This window comes from Aedes albopictus, chromosome 3, assembly GCF_035046485.1.
Source record: "Aedes albopictus strain Foshan chromosome 3, AalbF5, whole genome shotgun sequence".
Classification (NCBI taxonomy): domain Eukaryota; kingdom Metazoa; phylum Arthropoda; class Insecta; order Diptera; family Culicidae; genus Aedes; species Aedes albopictus.
The window spans coordinates 409,047,854-409,072,859 of NC_085138.1; the positions used below are offsets into that span (position 1 = coordinate 409,047,854).

Genomic DNA, 25,006 nt, shown 5'->3' on the forward strand with positions numbered 1-25,006 from the left:
AATCCTCTCAGGATACTGAGCAGAATCCTCGCAGGACACTGATGAGAATCCTCTCAAGATTCTGAGAAGAATCCTCTCAGGATTCTGAGGAGAATCCTCTTAGAATTCTGAGAAGAATCCTCTTAGAATTCAGAGGAAAATCCTTCCGGGATACTGAGGAAAATCCTCTAAGGATTTTGAAGAGAATCCTCTCAGGATTCTGAGGAGAGTCCTCTCAGGATTCTGAGGAGAATCCTCTCAGGATTCTGAGGAGAGTCCTATCAGGATTCTGAGAAGAACCCTATCAGGATTCTGAAAAGAATCCTATCAGGATTCTGAATAGTATCCTATCAGGATTCTGAGAAGAATCCTATCAGGATTCTGAGAAGAATCCTATCAGGATTCTGAGAAGAATCCTATCAGGATTCTGAGAAGAATCCTATCAGGATTCTGAGAAGAATCCTATAAGGATTCTGAGAAGAATCCTATCAGGATTCTGAGAAGAATCCTATCAGGATTCTGAGAAGAATCCTATCAGGATTCTGAGAAGAATCCTATCAGGATTCTGAGAAGAATCCTATCAGGATTCTGAGAAGAATCCTATCAGCATTCTGAGAAGAATCCTATCAGCATTCTGAGAAGAATCCTATCAGGATTCTGAGAAGAGTCCTATCAGGGTTCTGAGAAGAATCCTATCAGGATTCTGAGAAGAGTCCTATCAGGATTCTGAGAAGAATCCTATCAGGATTCTGAGAAGAATCCTATCAGGATTCTGAGAAGAATCCTATCAGGATTCTGTGAAGAATCCTATCAGGATTCTGAGAAGAATCCTATCAGGATTCTGAGAAGAATCCTATCAGGATTGTGAAAAGAATCCTATCAGGATTCTGAAAAGAATCCTATCAGGATTCTGAAAAGAATCCTATCAGGATTCTGAAAAGAATCCTATCAGGATTGTGAAAAGAATCCTATCAGGATTCTGAAAAGAATCCTATCAGGATTCTGAAAAGAATCCTATCAGGATTCTGAAAAGAATCCTATCAGGATTCTGAAAAGAATCCTATCAGGATTCTGAAAAGAATCCTATCAGGATTCTGAAAAGAATCCTATCAGGATTCTGAAAAGAATCCTATCAGGATTCTGAAAAGAATCCTATCAGGATTCTGAAAAGAATCCTATCAGGATTCTGAAAAGAATCCTATCAGGATTCTGAAAAGAATCCTATCAGGATTCTGAAAAGAATCCTATCAGGATTCTGAAAAGAATCCTATCAGGATTCTGAAAAGAATCCTATCAGGATTCTGAAAAGAATCCTATCAGGATTCTGAAAAGAATCCTATCAGGATTCTGAAAAGAATCCTATCAGGATTCTGAAAAGAATCCTATCAGGATTCTGAAAAGAATCCTATCAGGATTCTGAAAAGAATCCTATCAGGATTCTGAAAAGAATCCTATCAGGATTCTGAAAAGAATCCTATCAGGATTCTGAGAAGAATCCTATCAGGATTCTGAGAAGAATCCTATCAGGATTCTGAGAAAAATCCTATCAGGATTCTGAGAAAAATCCTATCAGGATTCTGAGAAGAATCCTATCAGGATTCTGAGAAGAAACCTATCAGGATTCTGAGAAGAATCCTATCAGGATTCTGAGAAGAATCCTATCAGGATTCTGAGAAGAATCCTATCAGGATTCTGAGAAGAAACCTATCAGGATTCTGAGAAGAATCCTATCAGGATTCTGAGAAGAATCCTATCAGGATTCTGAGAAGAATCCTATCAGGATTCTGAGAAAAATCCTATCAGGATTCTGAGAAAAATCCTATCAGGATTCTGAGAAGAATCCTATCAGGATTCTGAGAAGAATCCTATCAGGATTCTGAGAAGAATCCTATCAGGATTCTGAGAAGAATCCTATCAGGATTCTGAGAAGAATCCTATCAGGATTCTGAGAAGAATCCTATCAGGATTCTGAGAAAAATCCTATCAGGATTCTGAGAAGAATCCTATCAGGATTCTGAGAAGAATCCTATCAGGATTCTGAGAAGAATCCTATCAGGATTCTGAGAAGAATCCTATCAGGATTCTGAGAAGAATCCTATCAGGATTCTGAGAAGAATCCTATCAGGATTCTGAGAAGAATCCTATCAGGATTCTGAGAAGAATCCTATCAGGATTCTGAGAAGAATCCTATCAGGATTCTGAGAAGAATCCTATCAGGATTCTGAGAAGAATCCTATCAGGATTCTGAGAAGAATCCTATCAGGATTCTGAGAAGAATCCTATCAGGATTCTGAGAAGAATCCTATCAGGATTCTGAGGAGAATTCTATCAGGATTCTGAAAAGAATTCTATCAGGACTCTGAGAAGAATCCTATCAGGATTCTGAGAAGAATCCTATCAGAACTCTGAGAAGAATCCTATCAGGATTCTGAGAAGAATCCTATCAGGATTCTGAGAAGAATCCTATCAGGATTCTGAGAAGAATCCTATCAGGATTCTGAGAAGAATCCTATCAGGATTCTGAGAAGAATCCTATCAGGATTCTGAGAAGAATCCTATCAGGATTCTGAGAAGAATCCTATCAGGATTCTGAGAAGAATCCTATCAGGATTCTGAGAAGAATCCTATCAGGATTCTGAGAAGAATCCTATCAGGATTCTGAGAAGAATCCTATCAGGATTCTGAGAAGAATCCTATCAGGATTCTGAGAAGAATCCTATCAGGATTCTGAGAAGAATCCTATCAGGATTCTGAGAAGAATCCTATCAGGATTCTGAGAAGAATCCTATCAGGATTCTGAGAAGAATCCTATCAGGATTCTGAGAAGAATCCTATCAGGATTCTGAAAAGAATCCTATCAGGATTCTGAAAAGAATCGTATCAGGATTCTGAAAAGAATCCTATCAGGATTCTGAAAAGAATCCTATCAGGATTCTGAAAAGAATCCTATCAGGATTCTGAAAAGAATCCTATCAGGATTCTGAAAAGAATCCTATCAGGATTCTGAAAAGAATCCTATCAGGATTCTGAAAAGCATCCTATCAGGATTCTGAAAAGAATCCTATCAGGATTCTGAAAAGAATCCTATCAGGATTCTGAAAATAATCCTATCAGGATTCTGAGAAGAAACCTATCAGGATTCTGAAAAGAATTCTATCAGCACTCTGAGAACAATCCTATCAGGATTCTGAGAAGAATCCTATCAGGATTCTGAGAACAATCCTATCAGGATTCTGAGAACAATCCTATCAGGATTCTGAGAAGAATCCTATCAGGATTCTGAGAAGAAACCTATCAGGATTCTGAGAAGAATCCTATCAGGATTCTGAGAAGAATCCTATCAGGATTCTGAGAAGAATCCTATCAGGATTCTGAGAAAAATCCTATCAGGATTCTGAGAAAAATCCTATCAGGATTCTGAGAAGAATCCTATCAGGATTCTGAGAAGAATCCTATCAGGATTCTGAGAAGAATCCTATCAGGATTCTGAGAAGAATCCTATCAGGATTCTGAGAAGAATCCTATCAGGATTCTGAGAAGAATCCTATCAGGATTCTGAGAAAAATCCTATCAGGATTCTGAGAAGAATCCTATCAGGATTCTGAGAAGAATCCTATCAGGATTCTGAGAAGAATCCTATCAGGATTCTGAGAAGAATCCTATCAGGATTCTGAGAAGAATCCTATCAGGATTCTGAGAAGAATCCTATCAGGATTCTGAGAAGAATCCTATCAGGATTCTGAGAAGAATCCTATCAGGATTCTGAGAAAAATCCTATCAGGATTCTGAGAAGAATCCTATCAGGATTCTGAGAAGAATCCTATCAGGATTCTGAGAAGAATCCTATCAGGATTCTGAGAAGAATCCTATCAGGATTCTGAGAAGAATCCTATCAGGATTCTGAGAAGAATCCTATCAGGATTCTGAGAAGAATCCTATCAGGATTCTGAGAAGAATCCTATCAGGATTCTGAGAAGAATCCTATCAGGATTCTGAGAAGAATCCTATCAGGATTCTGAGAAGAATCCTATCAGGATTCTGAGAAGAATCCTATCAGGATTCTGAGGAGAATTCTATCAGGATTCTGAAAAGAATTCTATCAGGACTCTGAGAAGAATCCTATCAGGATTCTGAGAAGAATCCTATCAGAACTCTGAGAAGAATCCTATCAGGATTCTGAGAAGAATCCTATCAGGATTCTGAGAAGAATCCTATCAGGATTCTGAGAAGAATCCTATCAGGATTCTGAGAAGAATCCTATCAGGATTCTGAGAAGAATCCTATCAGGATTCTGAGAAGAATCCTATCAGGATTCTGAGAAGAATCCTATCAGGATTCTGAGAAGAATCCTATCAGGATTCTGAGAAGAATCCTATCAGGATTCTGAGAAGAATCCTATCAGGATTCTGAGAAGAATCCTATCAGGATTCTGAGAAGAATCCTATCAGGATTCTGAGAAGAATCCTATCAGGATTCTGAGAAGAATCCTATCAGGATTCTGAGAAGAATCCTATCAGGATTCTGAGAAGAATCCTATCAGGATTCTGAGAAGAATCCTATCAGGATTCTGAGAAGAATCCTATCAGGATTCTGAGAAGAATCCTATCAGGATTCTGAAAAGAATCCTATCAGGATTCTGAAAAGAATCCTATCAGGATTCTGAAAAGAATCCTATCAGGATTCTGAAAAGAATCCTATCAGGATTCTGAAAAGAATCCTATCAGGATTCTGAAAAGAATCCTATCAGGATTCTGAAAAGAATCCTATCAGGATTCTGAAAAGAATCCTATCAGGATTCTGAAAAGAATCCTATCAGGATTCTGAAAAGAATCCTATCAGGATTCTGAAAAGAATCCTATCAGGATTCTGAAAAGCATCCTATCAGGATTCTGAAAAGAATCCTATCAGGATTCTGAAAAGAATCCTATCAGGATTCTGAAAATAATCCTATCAGGATTCTGAGAAGAAACCTATCAGGATTCTGAAAAGAATTCTATCAGCACTCTGAGAACAATCCTATCAGGATTCTGAGAAGAATCCTATCAGGATTCTGAGAACAATCCTATCAGGATTCTGAGAACAATCCTATCAGGATTCTGAGAAGAATCCTATCAGGATTCTGAGAAGAATCCTATCAGGATTCTGAGAAGAATCCTATCAGGATGCTGAGAAGAATCCTATCAGGATTCTGAGAAGAATCCTATCAGGATTCTGAGAAGAATCCTATCAGGATTCTGAGAAGAATCCTATCAGGATTCTGAGAAGAATCCTATCAGGATTCTGAGAAGAATCCTATCAGGATTCTGAGAAGAATCCTATCAGGATTCTGAGAAGAATCCTATCAGGATTCTGAGAAGAATCCTATCAGGATTCTGAGAAGAATCCTATCAGGATTCTGAGAAGAATCCTATCAGGATTCTGAGAAGAATCCTATCAGGATTCTGAGAAGAATCCTATCAGGATTCTGAGAAGAATCCTATCAGGATTCTGAGAAGAATCCTATCAGGATTCTGAGAAGAATCCTATCAGGATTCTGAGAAGAATCCTATCAGGATTCTGAGAAGAATCCTATCAGGATTCTGAGAAGAATCCTATCAGGATTCTGAGGAGAATCCTATCAGGATTCTGAGGAGAATCCTATCAGGATTCTGAGGAGAATTCTATCAGGATTCTGAGGAGAATCCTATCAGGCTTATGAGAAGAATTCTTCCAGGATTCTGGGGATAATCCTGCCAGAACTCTGGAGAGAATCCCGTCAGGATTCCGGAGAGAATCCCGTCAGGATTCTGGAGAGAATCCCGTCAGGATTCTGGAGAGAATCCCGTCAGGATTCTGGAGAGAATCCCGTCAGGATTCTGGAGAGAATCCCGTCAGGATTCTGGAGAGAATCCCGTCAGGATTCTGGAGAGAATCCCTTCAAGATTCTGGAGAGAATCCCGTCAGGATTCTGGAGAGAATCCCGTCAGGATTCTGGAGAGAATCCCGTCAGGATTCTGGAGAGAATCCCGTCAGGATTCTGGAGAGAATCCCGTCAGGATTCTGGAGAGAATCCCGTCAGGATTCTGGAGAGAATCCCGTCAGGATTCTGGAGAGAATCCCGTCAGGATTCTGGAGAGAATCCCGTCAGGATTCTGGAGAGAATCCCGTCAGGGTTCTGGAGAGAATCCCGTCAGGATTCTGGAGAGAATCCCGTCAGGATTCTGGAGAGAATCCCGTCAGGATTCTGGAGAGAATCCCGTCAGGATTCTGGAGAGAATCCCGTCAGGATTCTGGAGAGAATCCCGTCAGGATTCTGGAGAGAATCCCGTCAGGATTCTGGAGAGAATCCCGTCAGGATTCTGGAGAGAATCCCGTCAGGATTCTGGAGAGAATCCCGTCAGGATTCTGGAGAGAATCCCGTCAGGATTCTGGAGAGAATCCCGTCAGGATTCTGGAGAGAATCCCGTCAGGATTCTGGAGAGAATCCCGTCAGGATTCTGGAGAGAATCCCGTCAGGATTCTGGAGAGAATCCCGTCAGGATTCTGGAGAGAATCCCGTCAGGATTCTGGAGAGAATCCCGTCAGGATTCTGGAGAGAATCCCGTCAGGATTCTGGAGAGAATCCCGTCAGGATTCTGGAGAGAATCCCGTCAGGATTCTGGAGAGAATCCCGTCAGGATTCTGGAGAGAATCCCGTCAGGATTCTGGAGAGAATCCCGTCAGTATTCTGGAGAGAATCCCGTCAGGATTCTGGAGAGAATCCCGTCAGGATTCTGGAGAGAATCCCGTCAGGATTCTGGAGAGAATCCCGTCAGGATTCTGGAGAGAATCCCGTCAGGATTCTGGAGAGAATCCCGTCAGGATTCTGGAGAGAATCCCGTCAGGATTCTGGAGAGAATCCCGTCAGGATTCTGGAGAGAATCCCGTCAGGATTCTGGAGAGAATCCCGTCAGGATTCTGGATAGAATCCCGTCAGGATTCTGGAGAGAATCCCGTCAGGATTCTGCAGAGAATCCCGTCAGGATTCTGGAGAGAATCCCGTCAGGATTCTGGAGAGAATCCCGTCAGGATTCTGGAGAGAATCCCGTCAGGATTCTGGAGAGAATCCCGTCAGGATTCTGGAGAGAATCCCGTCAGGATTCTGGAGAGAATCCCGTCAGGATTCTGGAGAGAATCCCGTCAGGATTCTGGAGAGAATCCCGTCAGGATTCTGGAGAGAATCCCGTCAGGATTCTGGAGAGAATCCCGTCAGGATTCTGGAGAGAATCCCGTCAGGATTCTGGAGAGAATCCCGTCAGGATTCTGGAGAGAATCCCGTCAGGATTCTGGAGAGAATCCCGTCAGGATTCTGGAGAGAATCCCGTCAGGATTCTGGAGAGAATCCCGTCAGGATTCTGGAGAGAATCCCGTCAGGATTCTGGAGAGAATCCCGTCAGGATTCTGGAGAGAATCCCGTCAGGATTCTGGAGAGAATCCCGTCAGGATTCTGGAGAGAATCCCGTCAGGATTCTGGAGAGAATCCCGTCAGGATTCTGGAGAGAATCCCGTCAGGATTCTGGAGAGAATCCCGTCAGGATTCTGGAGAGAATCCCGTCAGGATTCTGGAGAGAATCCCGTCAGGATTCTGGAGAGAATCCCGTCAGGATTCTGGAGAGAATCCCGTCAGGATTCTGGAGAGAATCCCGTCAGGATTCTGGAGAGAATCCCGTCAGGATTCTGGAGAGAATCCCGTCAGGATTCTGGAGAGAATCCCGTCAGGATTCTGGAGAGAATCCCGTCAGGATTCTGGAGAGAATCCCGTCAGGATTCTGGAGAGAATCCCGTCAGGATTCTGGAGAGAATCTCGTCAGGATTCTGGAGAGAATCTCGTCAGGATTCTGGAGAGAATCCCGTCAGGATTCTGGAGAGAATCCCGTCAGGATTCTGGAGAGAATCCCGTCAGGATTCTGGAGAGAATCCCGTCAGGATTCTGGAGAGAATCCCGTCAGGATTCTGGAGAGAATCCCGTCAGGATTCTGGAGAGAATCCCGTCAGGATTCTGGAGAGAATCCCGTCAGGATTCTGGAGAGAATCCCGTCAGAATTCTGGAGAGAATCCCGTCAGGATTCTGGAGAGAATCCCGTCAGGATTCTGGAGAGAATCCCGTCAGGATTCTGGAGAGAATCCCGTCAGGATTCTGGAGAGAATCCTTGCAGGATTCTGAAGAGAATCCTCGCAGGATTCTGGAGAGAATCCCGTCAGGATTCTGGAGAGAATCCCGTCAGGATTTTGGAGAGAATCCCGTCAGGATTCTGGAGAGAATCCCGTCAGGATTCTGGAGAGAATCTCGTCAGGATTCTGGAGAGAATCCCGTCAGGATTCTGGAGAGAATCCCGTCAGGATTCTGGAGAGAATCCCGTCAGGATTCTGGAGAGAATCCTCGCAGGATTCTGGAGAGAATCCCGTCAGGATTCTGGAGAGAATCCCGTCAGGATTCTGGAGAGAATCCCGTCAGGATTCTGGAGAGAATCCCGTCAGGATTCTGGAGAGAATCCCGTCAGGATTCTGGGGAGAATCCCGTCAGGATTCTGGAGAGAATCCCGTCAGGATTCTGGAGAGAATCTCGTCAGGATTCTGGAGAGAATCCCGTCACGATTCTGAAGAGAATCCTCGCAGGATTTTGAAGAGAATCCTCTCAAAATTATTATGATAATCCTCTCAGGGTTCTGGCAAGAATTCTCCCGGGATTCTAAGGAGAATCCACTCAGGATTCTGACGAGAATCCTCTCAGGATTCTGACGAGAATCCTCTCAGGATTCTGACGAGAATCCTCTCAGGATTCTGACGAGAATCCTCTCAGGATTCTGACGAGAATCCTCTCAGGATTCGGACGAGAATCCTCTCAGGATTCTGACGAGAATCCTCTCAGGATTCTGACGAGAATCCTCTCAGGATTCTGACGAGGATCCTCTCAGGATTCTGACGAGAATCCTCTCAGGGTTTTGACGAGAATCCTCTCAGGATTTTGACGAGAATCCTTTCAGGATTCTGAAGAAGATTCTCTCAGGATTCCGAAGAGATTCCTCTAAGGATTCTGACGAGAATCTTTGCAGGATTCTGACGAGAATCCTCGCAGGATTCTGACGAGAACCCTTCCAGGGTTCTAACAAGAATTCTCTCGGGATTCTGAGGAGAATCCTCTCAGGATTCTGAGGAATACCCTCTCAGAATTCTGACGAGAATCAATCAAGGATTGTGAACAGAATAATTTTAGGATCTGAGCAGAATCCTCTCAGTCTGTAACTGATGACGGAATAATTGGAATTTTCAGAAATGTATTTAACCTTCCGTTATTCGCGCGGTTGACTACCTGCGTCAGCACCACGCTAATGCTGAGTACAAAAGCGAGATTTTTTCAACGTGTTGTACAAAATACAACAGCGCGATCGCTCGAGGGTTAAGGAAGGAATATTACAGAAGGACTTACCGTCGTGCGGGGCTTCTATATACACTTTTTAATGGTTTTTCAACTTTATGACATTATAACTCCCAGACTAGTGAATGAATTTCCGCAATTTTTACACACAATAATCGTGAGTATGTATGTAGGATGTATGCAAAATTTGAGCTGAATCCATCAATAAACAAAAAAGTTGTTCATACACCAATTGGACACATCTCATATAGAACCGGATGGGGGCTACTTTGGACATTTTTATCTATAACAAAACTGCATTTCAAATTCCAGGGTTATTTAGAAAACTACGTTGTACCTATACTGTAGTATACTGTATCATACATAATTTAAATAAAAATATGCGTTTTAAGATGATTCTGTGCTACCTTTGGTATTATGAGCAGCGTGATATTGCTATATAGATAGCCTGAAAAAAGGGACCATCAATCCTTTATTTGGATGAATCGATCATTTATAACGTATAACGATACAAATAATCGATTGTATATGCTACGTTGATACATTTTGAATGAATTGATCAACCCTTTGAAATTTATGAACTGTAGAAACAATGCTTACAGACCAAATGTTCTGATACGTTATGTATATTTCATTGGTTTATTCGATGTTTTTTCGCGTCCTGACAAGCAATAAACGGTCTGTTTGAAAAATAATTTCAACCAAATGAAGGAAAAACTATTGCTTCATAATAGTCCCTAAGACATCAAACAGATTTGAACCATATTTTGAATTAAAAAAATCCATATTCAAAAGTGTCCAAAGTAGCCCCACATTTCAAAAGTAGCCCCGCACGACGGTACGTTGAAGAAGTCTCCAGGAATTCATACTAAGAATTTTCTTAAGAGCTTTCCCAAATTTTTTCAAACATATTTTAAAGGACATTTCTAGGAATTTCCTGTTGGATTTACCTAGGAATACCTAGGAAAGATTCCCTTTCGATGATTACTGTAGAAACTCCACAGCAAATCATACCGAAATTTCTTTTGTCACAAAATTTCCTACATACATTCCTAAAAGATTCTTTGATTAATGTCTTATAGAACTCACTGATCTCAAAAAGAGTTCTTCTGAGCATTTCCATAGATATTTCTTCTCCAGAAGGATGCTCCGAAGAATCTTCCAGAGATTTCCTTCTTAAATTCAGAGACGAACCAGCCAAGGGCTGAAAGTCTCTCAAATAAAGATAAATCAATCAAATCAGCCTTCTAAAATTCCTTCGAGCACAATTTTTTCTAAATTTTTCCGAGGATCCAACTAAAAATCCTTCAAAGATTTCTACAAAATTTCCTTCAGTGGTTCCTCCGAGCGTTCTTACAAGATTTTCTTTTGAAATTCCTCCATATTATGTAGAACGGGATTAAGTACGTTGAAAAAAATTATATACCGTCGAATCGAACCAATACAAATGGAATGCACTATGTACAAAATCATGAGTCTTCTAGACCCTAATATTTTTTTATTAATAGATATTATATCATATTTGTAGAATGATACAAAACGAGTGACGATGTGGCAAAGGTTAAATTATTATAACGATATATTTTTTCGTGTTCTCGAGCAGAAGGGAATAACAATAGCATAAGGAGCTGTGTTATTTGGGTAAAAAACTGAATAATAGAATCGATGTTGTAAACTTGTCTGTCATAAGCGGAAAATAACAAATATCATAACAAAAAAATGTTCTTGGAAAACCATTTTAATATTTTGTTTTGTTAGTTTCAATAACAACTTAATAACAGTGAATTTGGAAAATACTTCAATAACAAATTTAGATATTAATATGTTATTGATAATAATCGAAAAGCAAAATTTGTTATGGTATCAAAATCGTAACTAATTTAATTATGATACTAATTATATAAAATTATTCACTTTGTCTGACAAACCCACCAATAGCATGAGTAACAATACTTTAAATGATCGAAAAATACTATATTCATATTTAGAATCAGAATGAATTAATCAGTCTAAAAGAATGTAAAAAAAACTTCCAGAAATTTCTCTGAGAGTTCTTCCACGAAATCATTCACAGATTTAAAAAAAAATCCTCTAGAAATTCCTCCAGAATTATGTACGGAATCCCTTCAAGGATTTCTTCAGAATTTCTCGTGATTATTTGTCCTGAATTTCATCTTGAGATGTCTCTGAAAATTTCTTTGAGAATTTATTCAGGATTTTTTTTTAAGAATACTGCAGGAGTTTTTCAAAAGATTTTGCCAAGAATTCTAATGATTGCTCAGAAGAATTACTTTTGGAATTTCTACGAAGATAGCGCCAGGAGTTCTTTTGAAGACTTGTCCAGGGTATCGGAGGGTTTCTCCAGAACTTCAAGTGTTCCAAAAATGGAACAAAACAAAAATACAGGTAATTATTATCGAATTGTTGCTTTGATTTCAAAACTTGTTACTGTTGTGCTATTGTTGATAAGTTGATCAATAGTGCATCAATAACAAAACTTGTAGTTCAACAAAATATGTTATTGAAATGTACCTTAGTGAATGTATATCAATAGCTTGATTATAACTAAATGAGATTGTCCTACAAAATTTGTTATTGAAAAGCTATGCCTTGATAATTAAATAATAACAAAACGAGGTATAAAAACAGGTTATATGATTTTGTAGTTATTAATTTGATATTTTCCTCTGCTCGGATTTTGTCAAAGAGACACCTGATTGTAACCAGAAAAGATTTTTTTTGTCAGTGATTTCGTACAATGAAATAAAATATATTTTTGTGTAAGATTCAGTAAACTGATCATTGATGTGTTAATATTTATACATCAAACCATATTCCACTATCAGCAGGATTTTATCTTTATTTAACCATTTCCAACCATTTAAGCCGTGTTCCTTTTCTTGTACTGCTCCCTCATACACATGAGCGGCTTGAACGCCTTCATACAGTAGCACTCGACCTCATCCCGCAGCGCCAGACAAGGCTTCGATTCCTCAGCATATTCCTCCGCAGTCATTCCCTTTCCGAAAGTTTCGAACAACACGTCCACATTCACTCCCGTTTCATCATCGTACGATCCACTCAGAATGGATACACACCGCATAAAGCAAGCTGTTTCGTGAGTTTCCGGATACTGCGAGTTTTGATAGCCTTCCCATTGTTCCTTGGTGGATCGAACGATTTTACTACACATCAGTTTATTGTGGTCATACTGTTTCCGCTTGGCTGTTGCATCATCGGAACCACTGGTCAGCGTTACCTAAGATGTTCGAATGGAAGTTAAGGATTACTTGGATAGAGTGGAAATAAATATTGCACGTACCAGTAGAACCAGAACGGCTGCTGCGATCAAACAACAATGTGTAGCCATGGCGATTTATGAACAGACTGACGGCCAACGGGCTACTTCGATAGGACTCTTAGCCTATTATGTACTGCACCTGATTATGGACTGTTTATTATGGTTGCGTTACAACCTTTGACCAAAAACTGATAACAACAGAAAAGTGCAGCAGATAGAAATTTGCATAATGATAGGGTGCGGAATCGTAGAAAATTTCTTAAAAGAATCCTTGGTCAAATTCATAGAGGAATCTCATGAAGAATTTCTGGAAGAATCTCCAGTGAAATTGCTAATCCTTGGAAGAGTTTCTGAAGGGAACTTTGGAAGAATTGTGGAAGATTTTTAAATCCTTAGAAACATTTCATTGATTTTCTGAAGGAAATGCTCATACTGCGGGAACATTATTTTTTCGAATTCTCCTCAAAAGATCGTAACACATTCTTACAATTACACTAGTTTACAGCATTTTTGAACTCGTTAAGCTGATGATCGTTTTTGGTGTAGTATCATGCCCTGAGTTCGGAAACGCGAAGGAAAAAAAATTACAGTAGAGCGGAATTTTTTTCGACTTCCCATACAAGGTTGATGATTTCAAATCGCTTTTTGTTCTATTTTCAAGCAAAGTCGCTCACTTCACACATCTTATTCTCTGTAATCAATGCTCCGATTGGGCTGAATTTTTTACTGTAACTCGCCTACATATGATATGTCAAATAAACGTTGAGAAAGATTTTTTAAATTGTTTTTTTTTTCTTATTGAAAAAAAAAATACATTTCTTCATATATTTTTGGAAAATTTGCTAAATTTTAAGAAGACCGTCCCCAAAAGTCGCCAATATCTTGAATTTTATCAATAGGACGCAAAACCTGCATTAAGATGATCGAATGGTATTATATTCAGCTTTTAATTTATGGAAGAATATTTAAAATTGGTTGAACAAAACGCAAGATATTTGAATTTTAGTAAATTCCATATTTTAAAAAAGTTGTAAAACTCGATATTGAGCTAAAACCAAGCTAAAACTCAAAAACTGTTCTACTTTAAATTTTTTGAAGCACGGTTTCGAAATCAGCGCTAAATTATGCTTCAAAAATTTTGGTCGTTGACTGAAGTTCACGACTTTCGTTTTATTTTGTAAACTAGTGTTATCAATTCATTGGTTGTAGAGCCGGTCTACAGAATTTTGCTATCACCTGAGTGTTTGGGTGGTAAGCCTGCTCATCTGCCGTTTACCGTTATCAAAAGAAGTGCACGGAAGTGTGTTAATAGATGACCAAAAAACCATACTCGTGTCATCGAACTTCACAGCATACAAGTATTGATGTAAACAAGCAGGATGCTTATATAAAGGATCAATCTGTTTCACTTGGTAGTCATACCGCAATTTCATCGCCATGACTTCAAACCATTGTTGGATTGCAGTAGCTCTCGCTAGCTTGTTGGTGAGTTCGATTCATGTTATTATTATTGTTTTCGTTATTCAGTCTGATATCCTTTTCCTAGGTGGTGCTAACCTCGGCGGATTCCGATTTCCGCACCAAACGGGAACAGTACCAGCACAACAAGCGACAGTGCGGCAAGATCCTTCGGACACCGGAAGCCGATATGGTGCACTATCTCGGATCGGACTATCCGGAAAGTCATGATGCGGCTTGCTTCATACGGTGTGTTTCCATTCTGAATGGGGCGTATGATGATCAGACGGGGGTGAACATGGAGTTGCTGCATGAGACTTACGGAGGAAGTATGACCATGGAGGAGTACGCCGAGGATGCGAAGGATTGTTTGGCGCTGCGGGACGAGGTCGAGTGCTACTGCATGAAGGCGTATAAGCCGATTTTGTGCCTGAAGGAGCAGTTCAAGAAGCGGAATGTGTTGTGACGGATAGTTATTACCATCAATATTTAAATTAATAAATTTAGAGTGAAACGAGATGGAACTGCTCTCAAATCCAGTAACTTTTCCAGATTCCAGTTAATCACCCTCATTCTTGTTTACGGACGTATCCACTTTCGAACGTTTTTGGTTCGATCGAATCAGTAGGCCATTTGATTTTGCTGGCGTAAACGGGAATGCGAACGATTTTCGTTCGAAAGTGGATTCGATCGAAAACAAGAATGAGGGTGAATGATTTTATTAAAAAAAAGTGCCATCTGAGTGGCCTAGAACGTACGTTTGAGCGGCTCCGTGTCTACAGAAACTATCCTAGTAGTAAATGAGCTCGTTTCCATGGCCACCTAGATAACACGGTCCCGTTGAAAATTCAAGCGAGTGTATACACCAATATAAAGATATTTGTCATAGCTTCCATATTGGCCACCGTATGCTACCACAACATAAAAATAGCAATCACTTTTCTGCGTTTTTATTGTATCATATAATCATATATTTTCTCCTAGTAAATACCACAGAACTATCCACTCTAATCCCGCTTCACTCCCCCTTCTGCTCTTTCATCTTCATCAATGCCAAAAACTCCTTCTCAAAGCACTCGTACAGCTTGAACGCCATAGTGCACGGCTCGTCCTTGTGGGTCGCAGCCTCCGCGGCGCACTTGACCTGCTCTTCCCCGATCACACCTTCCGATTCCACTTCCTGCAGCAACTTCGTTACCATAGCCAGATTGATTCCACTCTTCTCATCCAGCACCTGAAGCGCCTTCCCGATGCAGTCCAACAGACAGTGGGTGGCCTTCTCCTCCGGCGGAAACTTCAACTCCAGGAAGGACTTCTCCAGTTCTTCACCGATCTCGACGGTTTTCTTGCATTCCTCTACTAGTTCTTTGATGCCTTGTGGGGTGACCTTTCAAGAAAAGTCAAAGATTCTTGATTTCCGATCATGAAAAAACGTGGTGCGTTTCACTTACCAGGACGGCCAAAGTTAATAAAAGAACGGCACTCACAAGGGGCTTCATTTTCTCCGGGATAAGTATTGTTCCGTACAAGTTGACTGAAGAACGATTTCTGAACGATTGATAAAATTTTCCAGTGATCTGAAGGTTTTATTAGTGACAGTCGATCAGTGCTTACTTCGTCTTGATCCGTCAGGGCTCCCTTGATGCATGATTTTGTCACAATGGCGTGAGTACTGCCAATTTTGGGCTCATCATGCAATGTGGATCCGTCACGGTGGTGGAATACCTACGACTTGGGATACGGATCCAAGTGAGAGAGGCAATTTTCTAATGATCAATTCGATTCAATTTCCGCTTATTTAAACTCTTCACTAGCAAATGGTCGTTACTTGTTTTCTATGTTTAGAACAAGCTTGATTCGACAGAGGCACGTAATCTTTTATTTGTGACATTTGTTACCACATTATTATTTAGAAGAAAATCATACCTACTTCTATAAGAGCTTTTTATCTAAACAAAAAACAAAATTTGTGTTTCATTTTGTCTGAATATATTTTATCTTTGGTTTATTTTTTTTTCCTTAGAAGGCCAACTCTTCTTGATAGTGTAATGTAAAACAAAAACTGTCTACCAACCAACTCTTATCAAAGTGAGAAATCTTTCATAGAGTTAACAGTTCGATCGCCACAAACTACACAACCGTGCCATTCGAAATAAAAACCTTTGAAGAAGATAAGAAAACATTTCTGATGTTGTTTTTCAATACTTTGGCCGAAAAAAATATGATGTAGTTTAACTTGCAAGAGCAACATATTACTAAAAAAAAGAAGAAACCACAGATAGAGTGAGCAGTATAAGTATCAGGCAGTACAACCTGTGTGACAAAGAGCGCATGATGATCGTTCTATTATGACCTCTTGGATCATTGTTCATTAGGCCTAATGCGATTCGGGCTATTGTTTATTTAGTTTAATGACCTTCAGCCTCCAGGGGTCTCCAGTTAGCCTAGTGGTTGAGGCTATAGGGCACTGCATTGTTTTGATTTTATATGGGGTTTTGACGTTTCTTGGCCTTGTTGTTTACAAAATTTCTGTAAGAGTGAAAGAGAAGGAGAGAATTTCATGCAGTGCCCTATAGATTGCCAATCCAGAGACGGCGGCACAGTGGTTCCGCCATAGGTCATTAATCCAAAAATTTGACCTCAATAAAACTGTGATATCATTGTGGAAACATCAAGTTTAATGCTTTTATAACTAGGGACAATCATTACTTTTATCAAATGTATGCCGAAACTTTTCAGCAGAACTCATGAAACTAGATGTTTTTGAGTAGATATTTTATTTGATTTTTTTCTAATTTCAGTCCTATGCATTTATAACTCCATTAAAAAGTTTCATCCATTCGACATGTATTTGGTTGATTGTGTTCGATTCTAACATAGTTGAAATCGATGTTTATCACAAATTAAGATGCTATTCTTTATCATTTTATTTGAATACGAATGACTGCTTTTTCCACAAAGTATAAAAAAATTAAAATTTTCAACATGCCGAAAAAATGGTTCCTCTTCCGACCCCTTCGGACGTTCTTCTATAAAACTTCCCTATAATCTTAAACAATGATTTACTGGCGAATTTAGCTGCGACCGTTTGCGACCAGATTGGTGGTAGTCACTTAAGTGTCGTACTTTCAATTTACTCAAAAACTAACAAATTCCTCCCGCATTGCATTGTACGGAACACTTTTTTCAAACTTTCATCCTCTTTATCCATTACAGTATGTGTGTTTGACTATTCTTCAGCAGTTTTGACTACCGTGGACCGCCTAAACTAATATAAGTATTTCCAAAACAGTTGGTAACCAAAACTGCAAAATAATGAATTTCGGCTCGGTAAGGCCAAAAACTCGATTGAGCCCATTTTTAATAAACAATACAAAAACGCATGTGGAATGCAAATATGCATCAAATTTGGTGGTTTCATCATAAACCTCGATAAAATCATATTTATGGCCGCCCTTACACTCCCGTTCAAAAGTTTGGGGTCACCCCCTCAAAAGCATGTAATTTTCTTAGGCCCATATCTCCGCCAATTTGCGTCCGATTTCAAAACCCTAGGTTTCATTCAAAAGATAATAAGTCAAAGAAACTTTGAACATGATTTAAAAGAAACTTTTTCAAAAAAAATTGTATGTAAACTTAACCCAAAGTTGCCAAATTTTCTAAAAAATGAATCTAAACTTACGGCAGTGTCGCTGGAAGTTGGGTCGACCAAATTTTAAGATGAGAGCGGTAATATTACCCATTTTCTATTAGCTTTCAACTGCTTTTTACAGAACTTAGCTAAAAAATCTAGAAAAAAAGTTATTAAGTAAATTAATCCTTGATGTCATCGACCAAAAGTTTGGGGTCACCCCTCAAAATGCTGTATCGGCCAAAAGTTTGGGGTCACTATCGTAAAACATGGAAAAGTGATTTGTTGATATCTTTGTCATCTTTCATTCAATTTTAATTCTTCTTGGCTTATTTGAAACAAAATGAATGATACTTACTGCATAGACATTGAACCACACATATTTGTTGAAATTTACATACTAAAACTTAACGTTAAGTTGCCTTATTCTTTGAAGTGTGGTAAAATGTGCTAACTTTACATAACATTTTTATATACAAAAATCGTTAAATACGTTAAGTTGAAGACATCAAACGTAAATTTAGTTATTTATCTTTGGAATGAGCCAAAAATAATAAAAATTGAACTATAGATGACGAAGATATCACCAAATCACTTTTCCATGTTTTACAAAAGTGACCCCAAAGTTTTGACCGATACATCATATTGAGGGGTGACCCCAAACTTTTGGTCGATGACATCAAGGATTAATTTACTTAATAACTTTTTTTTCTAGATTTTTTAGCTAAGTTCTGTAAAAAGCAGTTGAAAGCTAATAGAAAATGGGTCATATTACCGCTCTCATCTTAAAATTTGGTCGACCCAACTTCCAGCGACACTGCCGTAAGTTTATATTCATTTTTAAGAAAATTTGGCAACTTTGGGTTAAGTTTACATACAAAATTTTTTGAAAAAGTTTTTTTTAAATCATGTTCAAAGTTTCTTTGACTTATAATCTTTTGAATGAACCCTAGGGTTTTGAAATCGGACGCAAATTGGCGGAGATATGGGCCTAAAAAATGACATGTTTTTGAGGGGGTGACCCCAAACTTTTGAACGGGAGTGTATATGGGGCTGGAACCACTGTAGGCGGGTTCGATTCCCGTTCCGGTCAGGAAAATTTTCTCGACTCTCTGGGCATAGTGTATCATTGTGCTTTCATGCAATGGCAGACAAAGAAAGCCCTTTAATTAAACTGTGGAAGTGCTCAAAGAACACTAAGTTGAAGCGAGGCAGGCCAAGTCCCAGTGGGGATGTAGATCCATAAAGAAGAAGAAGAAGACCTTCAACCTAATGGCCGTCGGCCGAATATCATTTCTGAATAATGTAGAAACTTTGGTTGAGCGTGTGTTGTGACAGGTTTCGCCCATGAGACTGATATGGTCTTCTGCTTTTCTTGGTTCGCATAAAAAGCTTTAGCCCTTGGATTGTGCCAATGTTATGCTGTTTCGGAAACATCGTTTGGTGGGACAGGGGTGCCATTAACTTGGTTCCGCCTCATAAAAATGAGCAGTGAAAGTAGCAACACTGAAAATAATGTTTCAATAAAAACACTTTGATCAAAGTATGTTGCTTTGATGCAACAGTATGAACTATTTTTTTGATTGTTTTTACTTATACGATACATAGTAGGTCATCACTACGTTCTTTGCAATAGATGTCCCTGCTGATGTCAAACAACTTTGTCGAAGACACCATGTGTCAAAAATGCTTCTTTTTGGAGTAACTAATTTTGTTCCGCTAGTTTGCGATTCGGGCCCTAAGGAGTGCCGAAAAGCAGTACTTTTCCGCACTTTTGATTTGGTGAAGAAATGTAGGCCAATATATTGTTCTAACCGCGAGTGAAAAGTTGGGGAATTTGCAACGCAATTACGAAAATAATTTTTCAATTGTATTTTTTTCTTGGAAAAAAATACATTTCTTTGTAAATTTTAATTTATTTCTAAAATTTATGGAGAATGTACCATTATTTCGCTGATATGTAACACAACTGTCAACAATCTGACGCAAAAAGTGTAAACAAATGACCGGAAGATACTGCATTCCGCCTCGTAGCCGTGTGGATAGTGTCACCAAGCGTATAACCATATCATGCCATGGGGTGAGGCAGGCCCGGATTAAGGATTGTTGGGGCCCGTGGCCCGAGCCGATTGGGGGGCCCTTCGGAACGATTTATTTTCAAACAGTACTCGAGCAATATGAAAAAAAAATTGATGTTAGCCACCAAACAAGGGTGTTGTTCCCAATAACGGTAACAAGACTCGATTACCAGAAACGACGAATACGTTGTCTTTATTTGTACTTTTGACTTGTATGTTAAATCTTCTCCGTAAATTTTATAATACATTTGGAAATGTAGGGATAGTTAAACTGAATCTAATTTTTCGAATTTAATAATCAGTTTACTTACGTTTAGTGTATCTTTATATCCGTTAGGTCCGGAAAGCGGCCCCGCACGGTAGCTTCTGCTATTCCTATCTGTAGTGCAGTTAATGTTATTCGTACATATTACGGCATGATAACTATTCAACATTTACCTTAGTTAATGGTAGGTGATCTTAACTGCAGAGATGAGGCCTAGACTGAGCAATAGCTGTGATTCCCGAACAACTAACTGTGATCTAAAACTGTGATGTATAGGCTTTCCGAGCAAAGGCGGATAATAAAGTGATATCACTTTGATAATAAATTGTGTTATCGGTGTTATCATTTTGTTAGTTTTGTTATCATCTTATTCGATGGTGTCCGGCCATTTGGCCGAATGCCGTTTGGCCGAAAGTCGTTTGGCTGAATTTTGTTCAAAAGAAGTTTTTGACATTCCGACTACCAATATGATCATCAGAAATATTTCCTTCTTTTAATCATAGGCTATTCTTTCTAGTTTTGACATTCAGGGATGAGTTGGCGTTGAATCTGGCAATATTTATCAAAGATTTTTCCTTCCTTGAATCATAGGCGGTTCTTTCGAGTTATACTGATGCGAGGAATAGTGACATGGTCACTTTAGTTCATCATTTATTTTCGGCCAAATGGCGTTCGGCTAAATGACCCGGAACCTTTTTCGATTGATGATAATCAGATGATAACAAATGTATTTAACGATAATTTCGGTCTATGCGATAACTTACAAATACTGGAGGATAACAAATTATGTTATCGGTTTCCAAACGCATATTTCAAAGCTTTCCCAACTGAGAGTCTGCAGAAGCTCGATTCTAATAATAGATTCTGCTTTCCACCTTCAATGCGACTGTAGTGCGAAAGCGTAGCCTTTGATTACTCTCACTCTCAATGAGTCCCGTTGGTATAGGGGCTATCGGTTGCGACCGACAATCACTCGATCAGGGTCCGACACCCGCCTGGGCGCAACAGTTGAAAACATTGGTTTTAAATTGTAAATTTTTTTTCAATAGGTGATGATGTCGGCAAAGCATATTTTTTTTTATTTTGGTCGGTAAAATAGCACTGAATGATTACTAATTGATAACAAAACCAGTTATCAATCAGCTCTATTTTTTCATTTTGATAACTAAATGTAATGTTGAACAAAATATTGTATAACACAATTAGTTATCAACTTGAACTCAATGATAACCATACTTCTTGTCATTTTGGTATTCGAGAAGTAAAGTGTTACGTTATGTTGGCTCTTAATTCAACCTAAATGATAACAAACTCAATTATCAAACGAATGATAACCAGGTAACAGAACTTGTTATCTTTTTATTATTCGCATATTCTAGTACTACTTCAGAGAGTCGAAACTAATTTGTGACTTTTATGCACAATATTATTTGATTTTAGGTAAAGTTTGCAAAAAAGAATAGCTAATTCAACTTCTTATTACTTGATAGTAAACAAACCTTTTTTTCCTATAGCTAGACATGTCTGATTGTGTACCGATTTCAAATTGCACTTAGTCTATTGGTATTTAATCTGGTCCGTTTTCTGTTGGTTCCATACAACCTGCATTGAGTGCAGCTTGCGCAATAGGTGTTAAATTTCGTTCAGCCTCTAGCTCAAGACGATGTCCGTGTCCAATGTGATGTAAAGTACAAGTTTGTACTTCTCGATCCCACTAATCGCTGTATGTTATTGAACTTATATGACGTCACCTCCCTTCCCCTCAAAATTTGTTTACTTTCCAATTTTTACTAACACAAGTAAACGACCAATTCTTCCACACCTCCTTTATATCACATTGGTCCGTGTCATCTTAAAAAGATTCAAAGTTGATTCACTTACAACGCCAAATAGGTTGAACTTCATTGAATTCCAAAATTTTAAATAATGTCAAACATGAATTTCAGATTTTATTCTATTTTGTTTTGGACAAGATTGCACATGCATGAACATTTTTGGTCGTTGATAGAAGTTCATGCTTTTGTATTATTTTGTAAGCTAGCGAAACCCCCGGAGAAAGCCTTAGAAGAAAAAATCCTGGATTTATTCCTGAAGAAGTTCCTGGATTATTCCATAGAAGAATCCCTGGAGAAATCTCTAGAAGAATTCCAAGGAAAAGAAAAAAGAATTTAGACAGTTTCTTGGCCAATAAATGGGGAAACTCCTAGACGTATCCCTAGATAAATGGCTGTATAAATCCCTTGAGGTGTTCCTGGATACATTTGGTGTGGAATTCATGGAGAATTTACAGAAAAATGCTTGAGGAAGACCTAATGATTCTCTAGAAAATTCCTTTGAAAATGTCTGTACAAATGTTTGTACTACTCTGTAGAACAATCCTTTGAAAAATTTCTCAAAAAACCATGATTATTTTTTTTTATTGCAAGTAGTTTTTTTTTGAAAACTGGGGAAAACTTCGACCAAATTCCAAGAAGATTATTACTAAATTTAGTCCTATGAGAGCCAAAAAACTAAAGTAGGTTATGTGTGTTGTCAGGGCAGGGATCCTTGGTGGAGCCCCTGCAGGAATCTAAAGAAAAACCCACGCAGGAGTCTCCCGGGAAATTTCGGGAAGATTTCCTAGAGGAATATCAGAAAGATATCTAGAAGGATTAAATTGAAGAACTTCTGGAGAAATTCCTGAATCAATATGCGATGGAACTCTTGGAAAAAAAAATCATATGGGTTATCTGAAGGAATTCCTGGAAGAAAAACATAAGGAATTGCTGTAGAAATCCGAGAAATAAAAATAGAAAAAAAAGTAATCCCAACAGAATTTTCTGGTGGAATAGGGTCTATTACCATTTGGGCAGAATGACATATTTTGGACTCTTGCTGCTATAACTCAGCCAATTTCTCACCAAGTGACTTCCATTTGTGTACATTATTGCTAGCAACTGTATGTATCTCACCGTGTACCAAAAACAATACAACTGGTTTAAAATTGATCGAGCTATAGCAAACGATCGCAAACCCTACTAGCTGTATTTTTCGAAGAACTACAGTAGGAATTCCCTGTAAGGAGCTTTTTGTGGTCCTTGGAGAAACCCTTGCAGGGCCCTGGAGAAATAGTAATGGGAGTTTCTTGAGGAATTTTAGAAGGAATCCTATTAGAAACTACTGATACTGGGTTAATCCCAGCACGAACCCCTCGGCGAACCCAAGCAAAGGTTCCTAAAGAAGTGCAAACAAACATTTCTGAAGCAGTTCTGCAGGTATTACTGGAACAGAAGGAATTTCTCGAAATCTCTGGATGTATTTCAAAAGGAAGACTGGGAGGACTCTAGCAGGAATGTTTGGTTATCTATCAATAAGGTTTCAGTCGTGGAACGTCTGTATTATGACTTTCCATCCGAAGGTAGAATTCACATTTTGTGAGTTTGTCGGGAATGGAGTTCGATCCTAGGTCTCGGCGTGACAAACAGCCAGTTCTCAATGATCACACCAAGCCTGCTTCACACTAGTAGAAATGGTTACAGCATTTCCAGCAGGTATTGCTGGAGTAATTCCTAGCAAAAATAACTCGAAGAATCCCAGTAAAAATTTCTGAATGGATCACAGAAGATATGGACAATAGAAAATCGCGATTTCACAATGGAGCTCGTTCGATGTTTGTAGTAGTGAGCTGAATTTGTGTGTGGTTATAAGGTTGTTTCTCTGTTAGTGCAATGAAATTGTGCAAAAAGCGTGGGTAATATGATTCCTTGCCTAATTTGTTGATATTTGAGCAAAACCATGTTGTTTATGTTGCAAAATGGAGAAAATAATAACACTGTTATCCAAAGCTTTGCTCAAACAGCAACAAACAAGGCAAGGAATAGAAAACAATTCACACCGTCTTCAGCCAGAGGCTGCACAGACTGACAATATTACTTACACTAGACAACGGACAACACACAGAACACCCAGTGGCCCAGTGATGAATTTTTCGTTTGAAGAAAAGTTTCCACCGGCAAGGAATCATAATACCCACGCTTTTGCACTATTTCGTTGCGGAAATAGAGAATTTACTTTTTCAACGTACACAAATTAAGCTCATTACTTCAAAGTACTTCACCATTCGTGTTCGCTACAGCAAAATTTAAAAAAAAAACGGAAAATTAACAAAAATTCAGAATTTTCCTACAAATGTTTTTTTTTTAATTTTTCAACCATTTAACCTAATGTGCAGCTCTTTTGTCCACTAGGGCACTGCGTGAGCGAGCTGCACATACACTTTATACAGCGCATAAATGTATTCTATTCTAATTCTACAACATCGAACTGGTTGCATTTGCGCTGTTGGCACTTTTCTACCCTGTCCATGGTAGACTGATGAGCACGAGGATATTGATGTGTGGCTCTTGTTCCTTTTCTGGTTCGATTGAGGATCTATTATGAGTTACCGTTAGCCGATATCCAAGTTTGCGGGTCCGTTGGAGTATATGCTCAGAAGAGGGTCAGGTGTCAGCCGCTCTCGGGAGAAAGAGCAACTGACGAAAAACTGCAAGGGGCTGGAGCTGGGATCGAACCCATGACCATCCGCTTATGAAGTGAACGTTTGGCCACTACGCCACGGGCCCCCGGCTGGAATGTGCCATGTGCGATCTGTTTCCTGGGAGTGAGTAATTTTATTAGTTAGCGAATCAGTGAGTTAGTTAGTGATTGAATTAATGCACTATTTTTAATGAATTTGTGAGTGAGTGAATAAGTCAGTTGATAAATGAGGGAGTTCATGAGTGACTTAATGAATACGCTGGAATATGAGTGAGTTAATGAGTTATTGAGTAAGTGAGTGGCAGAAAATGAGTGAAAAAGTTAACTAATGAATAGTGAATGAAAGTTAGTTATCAAAAGTTGGTGCTCTTTAAGTGAGTGATTT

The 25,006-nt window shown here is 39.1% G+C and overlaps 3 protein-coding genes across 3 annotated transcripts; 1 reads left to right on the plus strand and 2 right to left on the minus strand.

The window, feature by feature from the left end:
• Positions 1-12,205: 12,205 nt before the first annotated feature.
• LOC134291993 (uncharacterized) lies at positions 12,206-13,043 on the minus strand. Its single transcript, XM_062860585.1, has 2 exons — positions 12,696-13,043; positions 12,206-12,632 (listed from the first exon to the last, which is right to left on the minus strand). The coding sequence occupies exons 1-2, from the start codon at positions 12,741-12,743 to the stop codon at positions 12,255-12,257; spliced, it is 426 nt and encodes a 141-aa protein (XP_062716569.1). The 5' UTR covers positions 12,744-13,043; the 3' UTR covers positions 12,206-12,254.
• Positions 13,044-14,023: 980 nt separating this feature from the next.
• Positions 14,024-14,649, plus strand: LOC134291994 (uncharacterized). The gene is made up of 2 exons (XM_062860586.1): positions 14,024-14,159; positions 14,221-14,649. Exons 1-2 carry the CDS (start codon positions 14,112-14,114, stop codon positions 14,596-14,598), a joined length of 426 nt encoding a protein of 141 aa, XP_062716570.1. The 5' UTR covers positions 14,024-14,111; the 3' UTR covers positions 14,599-14,649.
• Positions 14,650-14,856: 207 nt separating this feature from the next.
• LOC134291995 (general odorant-binding protein 19d-like) lies at positions 14,857-15,752 on the minus strand. Its single transcript, XM_062860588.1, has 2 exons — positions 15,584-15,752; positions 14,857-15,519 (listed from the first exon to the last, which is right to left on the minus strand). Exons 1-2 carry the CDS (start codon positions 15,629-15,631, stop codon positions 15,151-15,153), a joined length of 417 nt encoding a protein of 138 aa, XP_062716572.1. The 5' UTR covers positions 15,632-15,752; the 3' UTR covers positions 14,857-15,150.
• Positions 15,753-25,006: the final 9,254 nt, after the last annotated feature.